Genomic DNA, 20,808 nt, shown 5'->3' with positions numbered 1-20,808 from the left:
GATTTGGGAACTCAGGCCACTCAACCGGATCACTCCAAGTTAATGTAAAGGAAAACCTTTCCTTCCCCTCCCAACACCCCAAAGAACTCTCTGGATGATATAGAAATAGTAAAATATGTTGCAAACGTAGGTAGCATGTTGTCCCCAAATAAAGGAAAACAGTGAGACAAAGCTGTTACTCCACTGCTTCTTTTATTTAGAAAGGGACTCTAGACACTGATTAGATCTGCTCGGAAATTTGACCCAAGCACTGAAATCAATCCTTCAGAAAGGTTACTTTCTTGGAGTCTTAGTAACAATGGAGTGATGGAGTATGCGCAGCTTTCTGCCAAGGTGATAGAGGAAGTGACATAGCCACTGAGACACCTAGTGGTGAGAATCTTCCCTGCACGATCAGCTTTCCGGTTGGACTCCTCGGCTAGATTCACTTCCTGACAGGAAGTACAGAATGGTCAATTTGGAAGCTTAGATGCCTTCCTTCCTTTGCCTCCGTTTCTGTCCCCAAACCAAGTCTGTTGGGTGAATGAAACTTCAGAGGCACGTGACAATACATCCAAAAATGAATGGAATGGCGTGAGGGAAGTTGGGAGAACTACAAAGTTAAATTAACATTCGATGACCAATGTTGTGGTTTTGAGAGCCCCCAGGGTGCAGTTGAAGATGCAAATTTAGTTAATTGGATTCATATTCATTAGGAAGCAACGTTGTGCTTCATCAAGCATATTTTCTCCCTCTTTACCCTTCTAGGCCTCATAAAAACTCAAACAAGGGGATAATTTAAACTTGTGTATTGTAATTACAGTGTTTGAGTAGTAAGATTACCTGCATTCAGAATGCTATGGGTATTGTTCTCTATGTCACTCAAGCATGATAATTCACTACAAATTTCAAAACTGAGTTATGTATGTATGTATTGTGTGTGTGTGTGTGTGTGTTTTTTTTTTTTTTTTTTTGAGAGTTTCTCTGTCCAGCCCTGGCAGTCCTGGAACTTGCCCTCTAGATCAGGCTGGCCTCAAACTCACAGAGATGTTCCAGCCTCTCCAAGAGTGCTGGATCAAAGGTGTCAATCACCACTGTCCAGCTTTGAGTTGTGTTTAACATCTGAAATTAATAACTAATATCTGGGGACATCCTTCAATGATTCAAAAAAGGAAGACACTGGACTCACTCATTCTAGTCCGTACTGAGACTATTACCACTGTGCTCTGTGCTTTAGTGATTAAAAGAGAAGTTTAAAGTGGGCACAGTTGGGTCATACCCTAAATCCTAGCACTCAGGAGCCTGAGCCGGGAGGGACTGCCATGGATTAGAGGCCAACCTGGGCTGTACGGTGAAAGACTCTTGTCTCAAAAATACAAAATAATTGGGCTGAGTACAAAATAATTGGGCTAGAGCAATAGCTGAGAGTGGGAGTGCCAGCCATCAAGCCTGACGACCAGAGGTCAGTTTCCCCAGAATCCACGTGGTGGAAGAAGAGAGAGAATTGATTCCCATAAGTTGTTTCCTGACCTCCATAAAGTGCACACACGCACATACACAAAATAACTGAAAACACACACACACACACGGAAAACAAAAAAGAAAGATGCTTTGACACTACCCTCATGGTAGACAGTTTAACACTGTTTCTAAACTGTTGATGTGAGTGACTATTATAAGAACGATCTACAAGTTGGTCACATGCCTATATCCCAGCACTTGGAAAGCAAAGGCAAGAGGCTGGTGGCTATGGCACACTGTGCCCACTCGTACTTTGGTGCTGTGTGTTTGTGTACAATATTTGGAGCATCTGGAGGAGTGGGACAGTATCAGAAAGAGCAGGGGGAGGGGGAAGGAAAATCCTGAGTGTCTCATAGTTCAGGGTAGGCCTGGCTGGTACAAACCCATGAACGGTTTGGGCATCTTCATGGGCTTTGAGTGGGCCATGATCAGGCTGATGACGCAGTTATCCTTGCAGGCTGGTGGTTCTCTTCTCTGACACTGGGCTTTCTGGAATGCAAGGCTAGAAAATGTCTCCAAAGTGTCACCCTGCTCACCACTTTTCTTCTCTCAGAGGCAGGACTTACTAATGGAAACGCACTTACAACTAATAGCTGATAGTAATGTTGAATGAAGCTGGTGGGTGCGGTCTGCTTTCCAACTGTTTTGTCTCTCATTCTGCTGAGCCACCCAGCCTTGCTGAGACCTAAGCGGCTGGCATGACTTGGCCAAGTAGTTTTGATTTGGTAGAATAAAGATTTTTGCTTTTGAGACAGGCTCTCACACAGCCAAGGTTGCTCTTGACGACATTAGGTACCTAAGGATGACCTTAAACTTCAGATCTTTCTGTATTTACTTCCAACTGCTGGCAACATAGGTATGTGCCCCTGTGCTGGGTTGTTTTTTGTTTGTTTTGTTTCTGGTTTTTGAGACAGGGTTTCTCTGTGTAGCCTTGGGTGTCCTGGAACTCACTCTGTAGACCAGGGTGACCCTGAACCCTTGAACACAGTGATCTGCCTGCCTCTGCCTCCATAGTGCTAGGATTAAAGGCTTCCAAGGTATGAGGGAAGACTGGGCATTTTCTAAATGGCATTTATTTTGTGGGCATGTCCATATGTGGACATATGTGGGCATCACAGGACAAGTTGGTCTGCAGGAATTGGTTCCTTTCTTCTACCATGTGGGTCTGAGTGATTGAAATAAATCATCACGCTTGATAGAAGAAATCTGTATCTGAGAACCAACCATCTTGCTGGCGTAGTAGTATTGGGTTTGGGGAATTTGAAGGAAATTCAAATTCTGTCTGTTGGTTGTTTTCATACTAAGACTTATCAATACCTAAATACTGTAAAAAAAATTGCTTTTGCTATTTTTGTGGGCTGAGGGCTGAATCTACCTTTTTAAGCAGGCTAGGCACACACTTTACCACTGAGTCATGTCCTCAACCCTGTATAAATGTTTTTTTTCAACAGCATTTCACTATGTAGCTCTTGCTGGCCTGAAATTCACGCTGTAGACCAGGCTGGCCTTGAACTCAGAAATCTGCCTGCCTCTACCTCCTGAATGCTGGAACTAATGAAATTGATCCAAGTTGCACCCAACTAATTTTTAAAATCCCTGTATGTTCATGAAGTGTTAAGTGGATGATAAGACAAAACAAAAACAAAACTCAGCCAACCAAGTGGTTTGCACGTCTTTCAGTCCCAGCACTCGGGAGGCAGAGGATGGTGGATCTCTGACTTTGAGGCCAGTCTGGTCTCTAAAGCCAGTTCAAGGACAGCCAGGGCTACACAGAGAAACTCTGTTTTGAAAACCCAAATACTGGGCTGGAGAGATGGCTCTGCGGTTAAGAGCACTGTCTGCCCTTCCAAAGGTCATGAGTTCAATACCTGGTGACCACAGGGTGGTTCACGACCATCTACAGTGTGAACTGATTCCCTCTTTCGCCAGTCATAAATGCAGATAGAACACTCATATACATAAAGTAAATCTTTTTAAAAAAACAAAAATCAGGGAGCTGGAGAGATGGCTCAGAGATTAAGAACACTGTCTGTTCCTCCAAAGGTCCTGAGTTCAATTCCCAGGAACCACATGATGGCTCAACCATCTATAATAAAATCTGGTGCCCTCTTCTGGTGTTCAGGTACACGTGCAGGCAGAATGCTATATAATAAATAAATAAATCTTAAAAGTGAACTCCATTGATCTATGAGACCTGGGTGGGCGAGCATCCGCGAGGAGTTAGGGCAAGTAGTGGGGTGAATATGATCAAAATACATTGTATGCATGTTCTCAAAGAACTAATAAAATATTATATTAAAAAAACCAAAAAACAAATAACAACAGAAACACTCATGTTTCCCCAACCCATGAATTGTGTGTAAATTGTTACTGTACACACACACGCAGTCATATCTGCATTTTGTTTTGTTTTGATCCCTATATTGGGTATTAAAATTGAGCTTTCTGCATATCAGGCAAGCCAAAGGCTGTATAGTTTGCTCTCTCACCAACGCCCGTTTTCCTCTTGGACAAAGGCAGTATTCACTTAAACTTAAGGGCAGATGTTATAGTACTATAACAACCTTGTGTTATTATAGGATTTTTGCTTTTTCCTTTTTCTTAAATTTTTATTTTCTTGAGACAGGGTTTCTCACGGTAGCCCTAGTGTACTTTCCTTGAATCATCAGGCTGGCCTTGAACCTGGAGTCCACCGGCTTTTCGCCTCCCAAAAGTGCTGGGATAAAAGGTGTGTGCTACCATCCCCGGACCTCGAACAAATTTATTTACTTATGCATGTCTGTATGTATGTGTGTATTTAGTGTGTGGGGGGACGTTGTTTCAGGTAGTACTGGCTCGCTTCGAACTCTGTGTACTTGATAAGGTAGAAATAAACCTGCACTCCGTTAGTCGGCCTCCCTCTCAAGTGATGGGCTCGGCCTCCCGAGTGACGTTTGCCAGCCTGCTCCCCTCCGACGGGGTTTCAGTAGGAATAACATCGTTTAAACTGTGAGATTTTCCTCTAACTTCATTGGCCTGGCACCAAGCACAGCGAGAGAGCAGGCGCTCAGCTTATAAATTTGAACCAGTGGACATGGTTTTCTGGACGAGAATAACGGACCGCTCCTGGACCGAGGAAGACCGGAAAGAAAAGAGCCTTTCCCCGCTAATCCGGGCTGATAAGGCCCTGGATTTTTGATTTCTCGGGAAAGTCGCAGGGCAAGCCCATTCAAATCTCTCCCAGCAAATCACGGAGGTCTGCAGACAATTCCTTCTCCGTTCATGGGTCAAATGGAAGCCTCAGCCCGCCCTCCCGCCCTCCTCGGGACGAGGGAGCCAATAGGGAAAAGACAGGTTTCGTCATCAATTTCTGTACTTCCTATTGGTCCATTGAGCTGCCAATCCAGGGAAGGCGGGCCGGGCAGAACTGGCCTATTTAAGAAGAGGACAAAGGCGGCGCGCAGCTTGTGTCGTCCGCCATTTTGTGCGAGGCAAGGTGGCATCCACGTTCCCCGAGCGACTTCTTCGCTTCTGCCTCGACCGCCCGTTGACCATAGGCATGTCTCGGGATCGGTTCCGGAGTCGCGGCGGCGGCGGCGGCGGCTTTCACCGGCGCGGAGGAGGCGGCGGCCGCGGCGGCCTCCACGACTTCCGCTCCCCGCCGCCTGGCATGGGCCTCAACCAGAACCGCGGCCCCATGGGCCCGGGCCCCGGCGGCCCGAAGCCGCCTATCCCTCCACCGCCTCCGCACCAGCAGCAGCAGCAGCAGCCCCCGCCGCAGCAGCCCCCGCCGCAGCAGCCGCCGCCGCACCAGCAGCCGCCGCCGCACCAGCCGCACCAGCCGCAGCCCCCGCCGCCGCCGCAGGACTCGTCCAAGCCCGTCGTCGTCCCGCCAGGCCCCGGCTCGACGCCCGGCGTGAGCAGCGCGCCGCCCCCGGCCGCTTCGGCCCCGCCTGCCAACCCCCCGACCACCGGCGCCCCGCCGGGCCCCGGCCCGACCCCGACGCCGCCGCCCGCCGTCACCTCCACCGCCCCCGGACCGCCGCCGCCCTCGACGCCCAGCAGCGGCGTGTCCACCACCCCGCCGCAGACCGGCGGCCCGCCTCCCCCGCCCGCCGGCGGTGCCGGCCCGGGGCCTAAGCAGGGCCCGGGCCCCGGCGGCCCCAAAGGAGGCAAGATGCCGGGTGGGCCTAAGCCCGGCGGTGGCCCCGGCATGGGCGCTCCCGGTGGGCACCCGAAGCCCCCGCACCGAGGTGGCGGGGAGCCCCGCGGAGGCCGCCAGCACCACCCGCCCTACCATCAGCAGCATCACCAGGGCCCCCCTCCCGGCGGGCCGGCACCCCGCACGGAGGAAAAGATCTCGGACTCGGAGGTGAGTAGTGGCCCTAGGTAGCTGTCCGTTTCCCTAAGATGGCGGCGCCTTCCTACCCTCGGCGTTTTTTTCCCCCCCCGCCCGCGGCAGCACAGGCCTCCATTTTGTCGCCAGCCGGAAGCGCGCCTGCGCATGCTCGCGGAGGCGGGGCGGAGGCGCGGTGGGTCTTGTCTTGGGCTGGGGATTGGCTTCCAGAAGGAGAGCTCGTCGGGAGGGCTGCTGGATGCTTGGCAGTCCCTTGGGACTAGTGTAAATCCAAGGCCTCCGCACTGTTGCAGGAAGCAGGCCAGGACTGCCGTCTTCGTAGTAACCCTTTAGGTCTGCTGACGGCGTCGGGGTGTTTCAAAGCATCTTGTATGATCTCGGCTTCTTTCTGATACTAGTGAGTGATCCAGTTGGGTGCCCAAATGTGGTACAATCTGGTAGTATTTGTACGGAGAAAAAGGAAATCGATACTGTTGGGTAATACGGAGTATTTGGGACAACCAGATTTTTTTGTCTTTTTCTGGTTTCTAAATTACGTTTGTTTGTTTTTTCGTTAGGGATTTAAAGCTAATTTGTCTCTGTTGCGGAGGCCTGGAGAAAAAACTTATACACAGCGCTGTCGGTTGTTTGTGGGAAACCTACCTGCTGATATCACAGAGGATGAATTCAAAAGACTGTTTGCTAAATACGGAGAACCCGGAGAAGTTTTTATCAACAAAGGCAAAGGGTTCGGGTTCATTAAACTTGTGAGTTCATATTTTTTGAACATACATACATAATAAAGAAAAACTTGTTTTTTCCTCTGTAAACATTTGAAGAGTGTGGTTTTAAATGGGATGTGTTAATTGTCCTCTTCATTGATACAGTCAGCATAGTACTTACTGGGGCAGAGCTGCTAGGAATGTCGGCATGTGGAGAGGAGTTAGACCAAGCTTTGAGTTGAGCTGTAGGAATAGGATGGGATGTGACAAGTTGAAAACCTTAGTTTTGGAGTTTAAAATGTTCTGCTATTTACAGGAATCTAGAGCCTTGGCTGAAATCGCCAAAGCTGAACTTGATGATACTCCCATGAGAGGTAGACAGCTTCGGGTTCGCTTTGCCACACATGCTGCAGCCCTTTCTGTTCGGAATCTTTCACCATATGTTTCCAATGAACTGTTGGAAGAGGCCTTTAGCCAGTTTGGTCCTATTGAAAGGGCTGTTGTAATTGTGGATGATCGAGGAAGATCTACAGGGAAAGGCATTGTCGAATTTGCTTCTAAGCCAGCAGCAAGAAAAGCATTTGAAAGATGCAGTGAAGGTGTTTTTCTGCTGACAACGTAAGTTGTCTTTTGTTTATTTACTAAGTTTTTTATAATTTAGGGGGTTAGTTGAAGTAAATTTGGGAGTTGTGATGAGGAATCCTTTCTGTTACTAGGACTCCTCGCCCAGTCATTGTGGAACCACTCGAACAGTTAGATGATGAGGATGGTCTTCCTGAAAAACTGGCCCAGAAGAATCCAATGTATCAAAAGTAAGACTAAGCTTTTTTCTTTAAAGGAGAAGTATTTTTAAATCTGCTTTTTAGAACGTTAGAAATTTTTTATACATCTGATTGGACTGGAATTCTGTTATGTAAGCCACGCTGTTATGTACACCAAAATTGTGAAGATGTACTGTCTCCCAAGTGCTGTAATCATAGGTGTGAGCCATCGTGGCAGTGTCTCATACGTTTTAGAGCGTTGAACGAATATGCGTGATACAAATACCTGGCTCAAATGGACTTTTATTATTACTTTTGTATGTACGGTTTCTTGAACACCTGTAATCTCAGCATTCAGGGAGGCAGAGGCAGGCGGATCTCTATTGAGCTCAAGGCCAGCTTGGTCTACAAAGTGAGTCCAGGACAGCCAAGGCTACACAGAAAGCCTGTCTCAAAAAAAAAAAAGTTTAGGTAAACAACTTAAGGTTACATGTGCATTTGTCTAGGAGGCAAATTGCAGGCCAGCCAGGGCTACACATTGGGACCTTGTATCAAAAATGTGTGGGGGATTATAATGAAGGTGGTATTAGACTAAGTAAAGGGTTCAGGAGAATGAAAGGTAGTTGAGAAATGTTGACAAACCCTTTGTTTAAGCACTGTCAACTAAATACAGTTTAGTTTTTATTATGTGTGTTGCCTGCATGTATGTCTGAACTACGTGTGCCTGTTTCTCAAGAAGGCAAGAGGAAAGTGTTATATCTTCCCCTTACAAGTTGCCTTGTGCTGGTTTACCAATCTGGGTTCTTCCTTTGGGGAAGAACAGCTTTGCTCTTTACTGCTGAGCCATCTCTCTAGACCCTTTCACTGTATCATTCTTGGTTTTTCTGTTTTTACATTGCTTGTGTTTCTTTACCATAGTTGAGTAGGATATCAAGTTGGGAGCCTTAACAACTACCTGATAGGGTAGGGAAAGGATCATGGTTTTTTTTGGGGGGGGAGGGGGGTTCCTGTGTCCATTTTTGGTGCTGGGGATCAAATCCAAGTCATTATACATTGTTACATTATTACATAGATGCCATACCAGGTATTTAATGTTTCTATTCATTTGTTTTTTCAAGTCACGGTTTCACTGTAGCCCTGGCTGTTCTGGGACTCAGATCTGCCATCCTCAGTCTCCCAAGTACTGGGATTGAAGTCATGAGCCAACATGCCAGGGTTAAGGTTTTTGTGTTTTAGGAAGTCAGGTAAATACTGCATTCTCAAAGTGGCTTCTGTATACATTTTGTGTTGTCAGAGAGAGAGAAACACCACCTCGTTTTGCTCAGCATGGCACATTTGAGTATGAATATTCTCAACGATGGAAGTCCTTGGATGAAATGGAAAAACAGCAAAGGGAACAAGTTGAAAAAAACATGAAGGATGCAAAAGACAAATTGGAAAGTGAAATGGAAGATGCCTACCATGAGCATCAGGCAAATCTTTTGCGCCAAGGTAAAAAAAAAAAAAGCCTCAGAATTTTACTGGTAAGCATCAGTTGGCATTTTAAACTGGTCAGAGCCTCAGTAACATGAATAAAATATTTTCCAATGTTTAGATCTGATGAGACGACAGGAAGAATTAAGGCGCATGGAGGAACTTCACAGTCAAGAAATGCAGAAACGTAAAGAAATGCAATTGAGGTATAGTGTTAAATTCAGCCTTTACTAATGCTCTAATGCATTCTGACTTGCAGACAGGCTGCACAGTGCAGCTTTATATTAGGAAGCTTATCACCTTTGCCAGAATGTTATGTTTAGAGTTATGTTTTAGACTTCACAAACTTTAAAGTTTAACCTACACTTTCTAAAATTCAAAGACAAACCACTACCAGCTCTTTTAAGTTGGAGTTTTTTCTGGAGCTCCATTTCCCACTGCTTCTACAGTACTGTATTTAAAAGCAAGGGTCGCCACACTTGGCTTCTTAAGTTTTAAAGATATGGGTGACACTTTGGTTTGTATGTCTGAAAAATATTATAGGCAAGAGGAGGAACGACGTAGAAGAGAGGAAGAGATGATGATTCGCCAACGTGAGATGGAAGAACAAATGAGACGCCAACGAGAAGAAAGTTACAGCAGAATGGGCTACATGGATCCAGTAAGTTTTGTTAATTGGAATTGTCTGTGGAAGCCTGTAGGTACTGGTTATCATAAAATTTACTCAGTGTAAATGTGTACTCTCACAGTATAGCTGTTTTATTCTGTTTGTGTGTGCAAATTGCTGTTTACCAGAACCAGGATCTAACTGGCTCCAATTTAAATGGAGGTTTTTGTTAGTTGCTTTAATAGTCTTAACATGTTTTCAGGACACTGCATACCACAATCAAGTAGGAAAACATGCATTTTGAGCTCTGAATTGTTGTGTGTGGTTTTTTTTTTTTTTTTTGAGTTGAGGTCTTGGTGCGTAGCTTTGACTGGCTTGGAATTCTCATGTTCACTAGGTTGGTGTCAGATCAAACTGTGCCTCAAGTGCTGGAATTAGTATATTTCACCAAACCTGGAAAAGATTTCTGTGTTGAAATCTTTTTCTATTTGGGTACTTGTTATAGGTTTCACATACAAGTAAGAATTTTATTTTTGTGCTTTTCCCCTCACCAGAGAGAAAGAGACATGAGAATGGGTGGTGGTGGAACAATGAACATGGGAGGTAAGTGAGAATTTAATAAAGGGTATCATCACACAGAGGGAGTATTCTGTTGGTTGTGACCACTATTTTTGTTTCCTAGATCCTTATGGTTCAGGAGGCCAGAAATTTCCACCTCTAGGTGGTGGTGGTGGCATAGGTTATGAAGCTAATCCTGGAGTTCCACCAGCAACCATGAGTGGTTCCATGATGGGAAGTGACATGGTAATGTATCCCGTGGGACATAGTACAACGGAAATTCTTAATTTCACGACTTGAGTATTTATTTTTTTCTCTCTCTTTCTCTCTTTTTTTAAAGTAGCCGACTGGACTTTTAGTTCCCCCATTGTGTAAATATATATATAATGCTGAGGACTACTTTGGCAATGTAGAACTACGTGTGGTAACCTACCAGATTTGGTTGCCAACAGGAGTCAATGCTGTTAGTATGTGAAGTTATCTTTGGCGATAAGTAGATAGGAATTTTCAGTTATATTGTCTGTGCACTTTTGAATCTCCAGTGCACGACAAATCCAAAATTTAGATGTTAGATAATTGTATTTGGTTTTTCTGCATCCAAGTGAGAAATGGCACAGTGCCATTCTTTGAGCTGGTATTTGTCATAAATGTGAATCAGACTTGAGATTTGTAGTCTTAAGCATGTTGAGTGACAGGTAGGACTTTGACGTATATTTGTGGTTTCTATTTCTGCCCATGAAAAGGGTACCTGCTAGTGCTTTGACTCGTCGCTTCCCACATGTTGGGTTTCTCTGTAGGCACATCTAAAAAACTGAGGTTTTTACTTTGCTACAGGGTAGCAAAAATCAATAATTAAGCATACTGATTGTGTGCATTTGTTCTGAACATCTTTATGGAATCATGCTTTATTTATATGGAGATAGCCAGTCAGGTGCTTTCAGATAGTCAAGTGAATTTTGTTACGAGTGGCTGCAGCAGGGGTAGCGCTGTCTTTCTGATCTTAGAATCTGCATTTTGGTGGGAATAAGTTTTTGAAGCTAAGTTGTGTCTAAATAATGCATAAGTAGCATTTTGTCTCAAAGGAGCTGCATTTTGTAGCTCATAAGATATTTTATAAATATGAATTTAAGGTTTTAGTGTGAGACCTCATTTAAGACCTGCCTAAGGCTTCTTGAGAATTAAAGGTAGCATTATAAATGGTTAGATATAGTGCTTAGGTTTCTTCAAATTGAACTTATAATTAACATTTTAATCTTAAGTACTTATTGAAGGCACAAGGTATATATATATATATCAAATTTGGCATGTGTTTAGTGTAGGTTCTCTGTCTAGAAATAGGTTTATACATTTAACAGCTTCTGAGTCCTTAGATACTCTAATATAACTGAAGCCTCAAATTTTCATAGCTCTTTTGTAGAAGTCACAGACCTGAAGATTTTTCAAAAGTAAACGATTGAAAGTAGTATGTTCCAGTAGTTCTATAGTGTTTTGTTTTGTTTTGTTTTGTTTTTTTAAGTTGAAATTGTAGGAATAGTAAAAATTGTAGCAATAGTTAAAGCCTGGTGCCATCCTTTTTTTTATTTGTTTACTTTGAGTAATGACCAGTAACTGGGCTATTTTGAGAAGAATTTTAAGTGGAATGACTGTAGGGTTCTGCTGTTAGGATATTTGGGTTTTATTTTACTTTGTGTTTTAAAGTCAAAATATTTAAAACTAGATGAATTAGTGAAAGTCGCTCACTGCTTTATCGCAAGTCATTTTAGCTCAGTGATAGGGTGTTTTGGGAGATAACGTAAAACATGGAATCATAACAAAGTGAAGGTGCACTTTACCAAACTCAGAAAAAGCTGGACTTTGAAGTAGGTGGGCTGTGTATTGTGTTTGTAATGATGTAGAAACATACTGTGCATGTAAGTTTCTCTGGCTATAGCGATGGCTCTGAAGTGTGGTATGCCTGTGAGACTGTGGCAAAATAAGTTCTTGACCAAGTTTCTGTGCCGGTTAAGTGAGAATCTCAGGGTTTTTTTGTGCTTTTTCTTTTTTGTAGTCTGGTAGCATTTTATTAAGCTTCATTCCAACTTTTTAAGATTTCTGCAACTTTGCAGATGTGTCTTAAGATCTTGAAAAGCACAAGGTTTCTTATGCAGCACATGCCACTAACTGGTGAGTAGGCCTTTGTCCCCTCATTGAGTTGCCTTTGTCTGATTGGGCTTGTTAGGCGTGGAGATCACATTCTGTTCATACTTGGACAAGCGGTTCAGTGGATTAATCTGATGTGAATTGCTTAGAACTCATTTTGGAATGGGTTTTCACATCTGCACTAATTCTTAAATTTTTTAGCACTACAGGGAAGATCTATTCTTTGAAACAGGTGTATGAGAATGGCTCAAGTGGGAACATACCACAAGGCATGTATTATCGTAAACTAATTTTCAAATTACCCTTTTTTCCTTTCTATGTTCCCGGTACCTGTGGATCGACTCATTGGTGATTGTATCGACGAACGTTGACTACGGAACCTTCTAAAATATTTACTTAACACACATGGACATCAACTACATTTAATGAACTGTTAATTATTGTTTCAATAGCGTACTGAGCGCTTTGGGCAGGGAGGTGCGGGTCCTGTGGGTGGACAAGGTCCTAGAGGAATGGGGCCTGGAACTCCAGCAGGATATGGTAGAGGGAGAGAAGAGTATGAAGGGCCAAATAAAAAACCCCGATTTTAGATATTTAGGCTTTCATTCCAGTTTGGTTTTTGTCTTTTCTTGTTTAGACACCACTTTTAAATTCTTGCATTTTAGTAAGAAAGCTACCTTTTTATGGATGTTAGCAGTTTATTGACCTGATATTTGTAAATGGTCTGTTTGGGCAGGTAAAATTATGTAACGCAGTGTTTGAAACAGGAGAAAATTTTCTTTTTATTTACTTTTTTTTTTAACTGTATAATGTTTCTCAAGTTAATGGCAGTGTACCTTGTGCCACCGAATTTCCAAAGTGTACCAGTTTTTTTTTTTTTTTTTTTTTACTGTGCTTCAAATAAATAGAAAAATAGTTATAATACTGATCTTCAACTTTGCTATTCATGCTTCTATGCACATTAGGCTAGGTATTTCACTTGGAAAGCATGACCGTGTTTAGGCCTTTGAGTGGCATATGCCATTTCTGGGAAATGTATCTGGAGGCTGAGTATTGCTTTCTATAAATGATGGCCACCCCTTGTTTTAAAAAATGCATATTGAAGTAGTTAGGATTTGTTTGGCATTATAGGAAGCAGGCTGGTGCTCAGCATTTTTTTAAATGGTTATCTTAGAGAAGTTGAACTGTAAGTCTTAATTCAGGAACATGTATTAAGATTATGGAATGGGTATAAACTACTGGTAGTGAGAGAAAAAAGGGGGTTTGGTTAAATGGATCCCTTATGGCCCTATCTATGATCCTTTCCTAGAAAGCGTTTAAAAATGGAAAGATCATCTTGTTGCATTTTTCCTGTTGTTTTGTTTTAAACAAATCCCAAGCCCTACAAATGGCTTGTACTGAACTTTTGCATTTGAATTAAAGATTGTTAAACATGAAGCCTTTTCATGTATTCAAGTGATTTAAAAGATGGGATTTAGTCTGAAATTTAAAGTTGGAAAGAGTTAAGGGTTAACTATAACATAGGTTAGGTTTAGCCTTATGTACTCTAACATACACCTCCTTGTGCTACTTCTATTTAGCAAAATCTGTAGTCTGAAAAATCTATTGGTTCTTTTCAAGAGCTCTAGTGGTGACTTACCAAGCAGGACTGCCATGAAACCATTGTCACTTTGGAGTTGACCATTTTAATGTAGCCCTAAACCTGGAAAGAGTTGTTCAGGCTACATAAGTACAAATATTCTTCCTCCCACCATTAAGCTTGGGGATGTTTTGAAGATGTCAGTTGATTGTCAACTTCATTGAATTTTCTTAGAACAAGAGACTTCTGATCTGATAATAATAAAGTAGACTGTTTACTGTTGTCTATGAGTATAATGGGAGCTTGATTTTCTTCCCAGTGTAAATATGCTAAGAGGAAAAACTTCTAACAGTATGTAAAATAATTAAATAGCTTGGCTCTATTCTTAGTTACATTTCCATCCAAGTCTACATTTTAGGACTTTCACTATGGATGTCTTCATCTTTCTCACCTCTGTCTTTGGTGCTAATTGGCAAACGAAATTTTAAATCACTTGCTGAGGTTGAGTATTGTGCTTGAGTACAAAAGGAGACCTATTGTGGAAACAATTGAGTACTTCATGCATAGGGAAGCTGTAATTTTTTAAAGTAAAACACTAGTGGATTATGAAAAGCAAGTCACCAAATGGTTGTTTGACTGACAGGTATATGTTCTATAAAGGGAGAAGAAATCTCCTTAGAAAATACATTCACTAGTACACTGGGAAATAGGTAGTTATGTCATAATTATAGTGATTAGAAGGTTTTTGGGCAAGTGAAATTAATTGGTGATACATAAAGACTTTCTGTATGGAAACAAAGATCTGGATTTGAAAGAAGCTCATTTGGTTGAATTGTGTAGTAGGGACCATAATAATGTAATTGAGGGGTGTTCATGGGACACCCATGGAGGGTGAATTTGAATGTTATGTGGGTGGGGGTTGGAAGGGAGACGGGAAAATCTGCCTATAAAATTAATGTTTCAGTTTATTTTTCAGATTACATGCCTTTCTTTATAAGGGATGCTGGCACAGACCCCTAAATTAAGCTTTTGGGTAGTAATATACTTTGAGGAGTGGTGAAAGAATGATTTCCTCAGATTGTGGCTCTTGATAGCCTTTTTGTGGGCTGTAGAGTTGCTAAACAGTGTTTAGCAGATACGGTTGTACAGTGTCAACCAATATTGACTTACAACCAAGGGTTGTAAGCTACTGAGACTTTCAATAAGTCTTTATGTGATGGTTTAGCGTATTAGTGAGTTTAAATCATTTTGAGCAGTTGTACCAAAAGGTAAAAGGAAAACTAGGGTGGGAGGGGAAGACAACAGGGTGTATTTTAGACATTTTCCCTTTGAAGAAACACTTGCCCCTATTTCTTTCTTTACCTTCTCAAAATTTTGTTTGCAGAGGACACTTGAAAATTTTCTTTTAAAAGTTCTCTAAGACAGTATATTTAATAGGCATGCTATAAGCTGAACCCATTGACAAGTGATGAAAGCGTAGTCTTTTTGTCCCTAGAAAGCTCCTAAGTACTTTAAGACCCCCACCACATTTTAGTGTTGCACCACTAATAAACAGATAATTTGGGAAATTGTAATGTTACACCTGTGCAATTCTTACAAGTGGCATATCATGGCAGATTAAAATTTAGGTACTTGGCTTGGGTAAGCCACAAAGTTGTGGCGGAATGTTTTGTGGTGTTCTTGGACTGCAATTGTGCACTATTAAAGTAGAGGCCTGCTACATAACTGCATTTAGCCAGCATTTCTGCAGTGCGTAACTGTGAGGAACGTAGTACCGCAAATGGCAATGGACATTAGGATCCGGATGTAGTATTCCTGCTTGCTCCAAGATTCTCATTGCCGACTGCATACAGGTAGGTAACAAGCAATATAATCTAACTTGGTGACTTGCTATGTGCTTTTATTCAGTGGGCATTCTGACATCACACTTCTGACAGTGAAATTACAGTGCAGCACCTAATACTTGTATGATAAGCTAGGTTACTTAAAAATCTGGGTCTGGGGTTAGATCTGTAATTTGTTAGGAAGAATTCAGTGTTGTTGAAATTCTTAGAAAAATGCAAACTTGAATCCTTGTGTCTTGACTGTTTTGTGGTTTTCTTTAGTTCCATTGTAACTGAAAATAAAATGCAACACATCTATCTGGTTGATGGGGGAGGGAACCAAACCATACTTGATCTGGGGTGCTCATAGCATCTTGGTGAAGACTGTAGTATGTGATAGTCTCCTTAGTAGCAAACTTGACCTGCCATTGGTCAGCAGTGTCTAATTTCATTATGCAAACTTGATAATTGTTCTGCATTGAGTGAATTAAGACTAAATGACATGGGTTGGTAGAGGGTTTTTTTTTTTTTTTGTAATGTGATCAAAATTTTTTAGGTGTGGGATTCATGGGAACACTTTTGTTACTAACTTGGGCTTAGATGGGAATCATATGAACAGTTACGTGGCTTGTCTGAATCTGTTTTTACTCTAAACTTGGGGGAAAGCAGTGTGAAACATTTGACTTCTTAGTTGAAAACATGCTGGGAATCATTCCCCATCATGAGACTTCGTCGTATTCTGTAGAATGAGTACGTTTGTTCAGAGTAGCTCTTTGAACTTCATTCCCTAGCTTTAGGGATGTGTTTGATAGTCCAAAATGATTAATAATCATGGGAATACATAAGCACCTTCCTTTGTTGATTAGGACTTGAACTTTCTATCAACATTTTTTTTTTTTTTTTAGACCTCAATTAATTTAACCTTGGTGTTTAGCTAGCATGCATGAAAAAAAAAACAGCTTCCACTTGTAATGCTTTCTGCTCTATAACTAGAACGTTTGGTTCATTTTGCATACGTGCCGCTGAAAACTTCAGGACTGTGAGAATTTTTCTTCTAATGAATCAAGAAAAATGGCTTGCTCTTGGTCAGGCAAGTCAGATGGTGGGCAGATTTGTATTTTACTTCAAGCAACTTGTGATTACTGGTAGATGAAAGCAATGGTGACTTAGCTTCTTATACAATACAGATCAAACAGTGTGATATGAGTATCACTAACCTGCCTGAAACCCTGCTGGGGGCATTGCAGTGTCATAGTCTGTTAAATCGGTAGCACAAGTGTGCTACCGTGGCTCAGTTAGTGATTTTGAATGTTAACAAGAGCTCAGGCTTATTTCTTTTGAACAGAAACAACTTGGAGAGAATATACTTGATACATTGACTTAGAGGACTTGAGGTGGGATGATTCCCCCCTCCCCCTTGATCTCCTTTAATACTATACTATAGGCTTTTGTACATCAGAATGAAAAAACACTGACTTTTGTAGATTCCTGCTAGTTGAATTTGTATGTAGATGTAAGTTGTACTGGGTTTTTTAAATACTCAAAAAAAAAAAAAAGCTGGGAATTAAATGGGTTCCAGCAATACTATATATACTAAGGTGCTTGCATTGTATTTCATAATCTTGTTGCAACCAAAAATACTATTTTTTTTTTTTTAAATGAAAACCTAACTTCAGAGGTGTGATGCCAGAATGTATTATCGTACTGTTAGGCCCTTGGAGCAGATCCCCGTGCTTTCTGAAAGATGAACGAAATGTAATGGGTACTCTTCATACAAGGCTGCTGGCAGCCTACCAGCAATGCATACTCTTACTCTTCCTAATGAAGAGATGCGTGTGATTAGTTTTGGACTTTAACCTTAATGGGGGTGCATGTCTCCTATTGTTAATCATTGTCAGCTGCAGTGACATGATCCACAGTCCTGCATATACCGCTGCCTTTGTGTTAATGATTTTTGGACAGGTTTTAGAGCTCTGGGGTGTTTGTTCTGAGCCTTTTCTTGGTTTTGGCTTTAGCTGATAATGTTTAGTGCTGTCTAGCTAGTGCAGTTCTCAAATGGCTCCCTACTAGGGAGAGAATCCAGAGGATTTAACTGCTCCTTTTATCATCTGTCATTGCTGCTAGATAATGATTGGCATTTTTTTAGACTCAAATGTGGAAACCTCAACAGCTATTGGTAAACTACCAAACTTAAAAATATTTTTGAACACCAGTGCTGGAGAAAGGAAATAAAGGTGAAAAGGGCCTGGACATAGAATAGGGATAATTGGAGAATGGGGAAAGAATGCAAAACGATATAGTATCCCTTATGGATGGTCCATGTGCAACAGTAATGATACAGGGAGGAAGAAAAACCTGGAACTTGAATTTAAGGCTGGGCTTTGTGTTTCTTGTGCACTGTGCCAGGTACATAGTGAAGGAAATGACTTCTCCCTTAGAAAAACCTTCCTTGCTGTCCCAGTAAGGCATATCTTCCCTGCCCTAACTTTAAAGCACAGTTGAGGACTTGGAGGACAAAGATTGAGGCAAATACATAGGATTGCAGGGTTAAGAACTGCAGTGTTGTGTGCTGTGGGAGAGGGTCAAAAGCACTCCTGGAGGTTATTCTACCAACGAATGAAAGCATGGAATTGACTGGGAAGCAGAGTACGTTGTAGAGCTATAGCCCGTTCAGTAAGGTAAACGTTGTCACATACCTTCACATAAGGGATAGTATATTTTGGGTTGCAGTCAAACTTCATTGTGCTCAGACTGGTGAAAATAGAAATTAGGCTTTTGCATTTTAAAGAAGATAGTTTTCTTTCTAATTCTGTCATCTACTTATTACTTACAAAGGGAATAATTTTAGCTCCCCCCCCATAAGGTTTCTTCCTGTTTTTTGTTTTGTTTTTTGTTTGTTTTAATGCTACAATTTATTCCAGTCTTTTAATCTCTGGAATTTTGCTCTTTTAAATGTGGAGGTTAACTAGCATTTTTCAAGCCTTTATCTTACACCCTTGTCTTCCATATTAACTTTTTCTTGTTATTCTTTAGGTAAGAATGATTGATGTTGGCTGATTTTGGAGTCTTATTTACTTGAAGTAAGTGTCCTTAGTACTGTGGGTTTAGGACCTGATTTATCTTTTGGATTGGTGGATAAAATACATTGAGGTGAAGTTTTTTTTTGGTCCTTGATAATTTATCAAGATACCAGTTTTAGTTTTGTCAAAGTGGGAGTACTTGCCTTGTATATGCTGTCCTATACCTGAGTTTGATTCCTAGTACCAAGGGTCAAATATTTGAGCATACTGACTAAAACAAAAAGAATGTGAAGTAGAATTCTTTTGGTTTTTTGCTTTTCAAGACAGTGTTTCTGTGCAGCCTTGGCTGTCCTGGAACTCAAATAACCAGGCTGGCCTCGATTAGGATTAAAGGTGTACCCCACCACCACCTTTCTTTAAGTAGAATATTTTAAAAACTTCATGCTATGGCTCAAGAATTTACTCAGCATTTAAGAGCACTGGCTGCTCTTCCAGAGGACTGGGGTTTGGTTCCTAGTACCTATATGGCTAAAACATTTAACACAATGAAGCAATTTTTGAAAATTCTTTAAAAACAACAAAACTCTGAAAACTGATGCTTAAAACTGAAATAATATCAACTTCAAAACTTGAATTAAAAAAATACGGGGATTTAGCTCAGTAGTAGAGCACTTGCTAATGCCCTGGGGGGAAAAAAGCCAAAAGAAATATGGGTGGAACATGGTACATGCTGTAGTCTCAGACAAAGGCAGGTGGATCTCTGAGTTCAAGACTAGCCTGGTCTACAAAATAAGTCTAGGACAGCTAAGGCTTATACAAATAAACCCTGTCTTTTAAGAAACAAAAAACTTAATACTGTAATTGCAGGTTTTAAAATCCCATTTGTGACAGTGGGTGGATCTTCTAGTCACCTAAAAAAAATTGTTTAGGGGTCTCTGAATTTGAGGTCAGTTTGGTCTACAAGGTGAGTTTAGGACAGCCAAGGCTATACACACAGAAACCTTGTCTTGGGAAACCGAAAAGAAAAAAAAACTGTTTAGAACCCATGCCCCTAAAATGTACTTTTTCTTAATACCAGCACAAAATACATAAACGATAATCTGTGGGCTATTGTGTTTTATTGTAGGTGGAATAAATTGTTCAAAAGATACTACACAGCATGGGCCAGCCAAGAGGGAAAGCCACAAATCACTTAGGACAAAGATGGTGAGTGAAAATGATAATTTCTTTGGATAAACAGACTTGTGTATAGTAGTATGGCTGGAGCTTGCTGTGAAGTAAAACATGACCTTTTTAAATTTTGGTCCTCCTTCCACTACCTCCAAAGAACTGGGATTACAGACTTAGTTTGTGTGCTATAAAGGCTTCATGAAGGATGTTAGGCAGATGCCACCACCATAAACTGAACTATCTTTTACCCAGCATTTTAAACTGCCTTGTAGCTCTTTGCTACTATAAAATAATGACCATATTTCTTGATTTAACAGGGTGGTGTTGGGAGTTTAGTAATTGTGTTTGAAGTTTTGATAAAATGGATTAATTCTATTTTTTTCATTGGCAGGATCAAGTGAGCTGTATCAGAACATGAGTCAAGATAAAAGAGGAATGGATATTTATTGGCATTAATAAAGATATTTTAAAATCTTGCTTGTCTTTTGTTCAGATAGTACTGGCTGATTTCTGGGATTTGTCTGATGAGGACTAAGTTAACTCTAGGTACAAAGCCGATTTTTTTTAAAAAGTTTATTTTTGTTCTGGGGCAGTGTTTTCTTTGTGTAACCCTGGTGGTCCTGTAGACCGGGCTGTCTTTTAGAGTTGGTGCTCTCTACATGTATAGTTTGACTCAGGTTTCACAGGGTTACAAAAAAAAGTCCTGAAAGTGGTGCAGGAAAAAACAGGATAGTTGGCAAGGTTCTTGTTGGTTTTCATTTTTTGTTTTTTAAAGAAGGCTGAAAATTAGAAAAAGGTTTAGCCAGGCAGGCCAATCGGAGTTACAGGCATGTGTGGTCTATGTTGTTCCGGGACAGCCAGAGCTATATAATGAGACACTGTCTCTGGCTGTTAGTTTGGTAGAAGATTCTTAGATGTGACCAAAGGAAAGAACACTAGCTAGAGCTTACGCTTCAGAGAATTGTCAATAGTTCACTTGGAAAAGAGGGTCAGTGAGATAGCCATGTGGGTAAAGGTATGTTGCACCAAAGTTGGTGAGTTAAGTTCCTACTCGTCCACATGATTCTGTTCTCTTGACTTCATAATGTGTTCTGTGGTGTGCACACAGAAATAGCTTGATAAATGCTGAATAGATGGTTAG

At 41.5% G+C, this 20,808-nt stretch overlaps 1 protein-coding gene across 3 annotated transcripts; it reads left to right on the top strand.

Annotated features, from left to right (window-relative positions):
* Nucleotides 1–4,921: 4,921 nt before the first annotated feature.
* On the top strand, nt 4,922–20,143 carry Sfpq (splicing factor proline and glutamine rich). Of its 3 annotated transcripts, XR_009590600.1 has the most exons (13): nt 4,922–5,851; nt 6,394–6,582; nt 6,854–7,155; nt 7,254–7,349; nt 8,593–8,789; nt 8,893–8,977; nt 9,315–9,432; nt 9,933–9,981; nt 10,061–10,182; nt 12,528–15,507; nt 18,511–18,557; nt 19,624–19,703; nt 20,059–20,143. XR_009590600.1 is itself a non-coding variant. In XM_060379531.1 (11 exons), the coding sequence occupies exons 1-10, from the start codon at nt 5,039–5,041 to the stop codon at nt 18,532–18,534; spliced, it is 1,995 nt and encodes a 664-aa protein (XP_060235514.1). In that variant the 5' UTR covers nt 4,928–5,038; the 3' UTR covers nt 18,535–18,557; nt 19,624–20,143. The 3 variants fall into 3 exon arrangements, 1 of the variants encoding a protein (XP_060235514.1); XR_009590601.1 differs by lacking the exon at nt 12,528–15,507 and having other exon boundaries at nt 4,928–5,851; XM_060379531.1 differs by lacking the exon at nt 12,528–15,507 and having other exon boundaries at nt 4,928–5,851; nt 19,624–20,143.
* The last annotated feature ends 665 nt before the right edge of the window (nt 20,144–20,808 follow it).

The sequence above is a fragment of the Meriones unguiculatus genome, chromosome 3 (genome assembly GCF_030254825.1).
Source record: "Meriones unguiculatus strain TT.TT164.6M chromosome 3, Bangor_MerUng_6.1, whole genome shotgun sequence".
Lineage (NCBI taxonomy): Eukaryota > Metazoa > Chordata > Mammalia > Rodentia > Muridae > Meriones > Meriones unguiculatus.
Note: the sequence above shows the minus strand (reverse complement) of the source record. Positions and strands in the feature narration are given on the sequence as shown.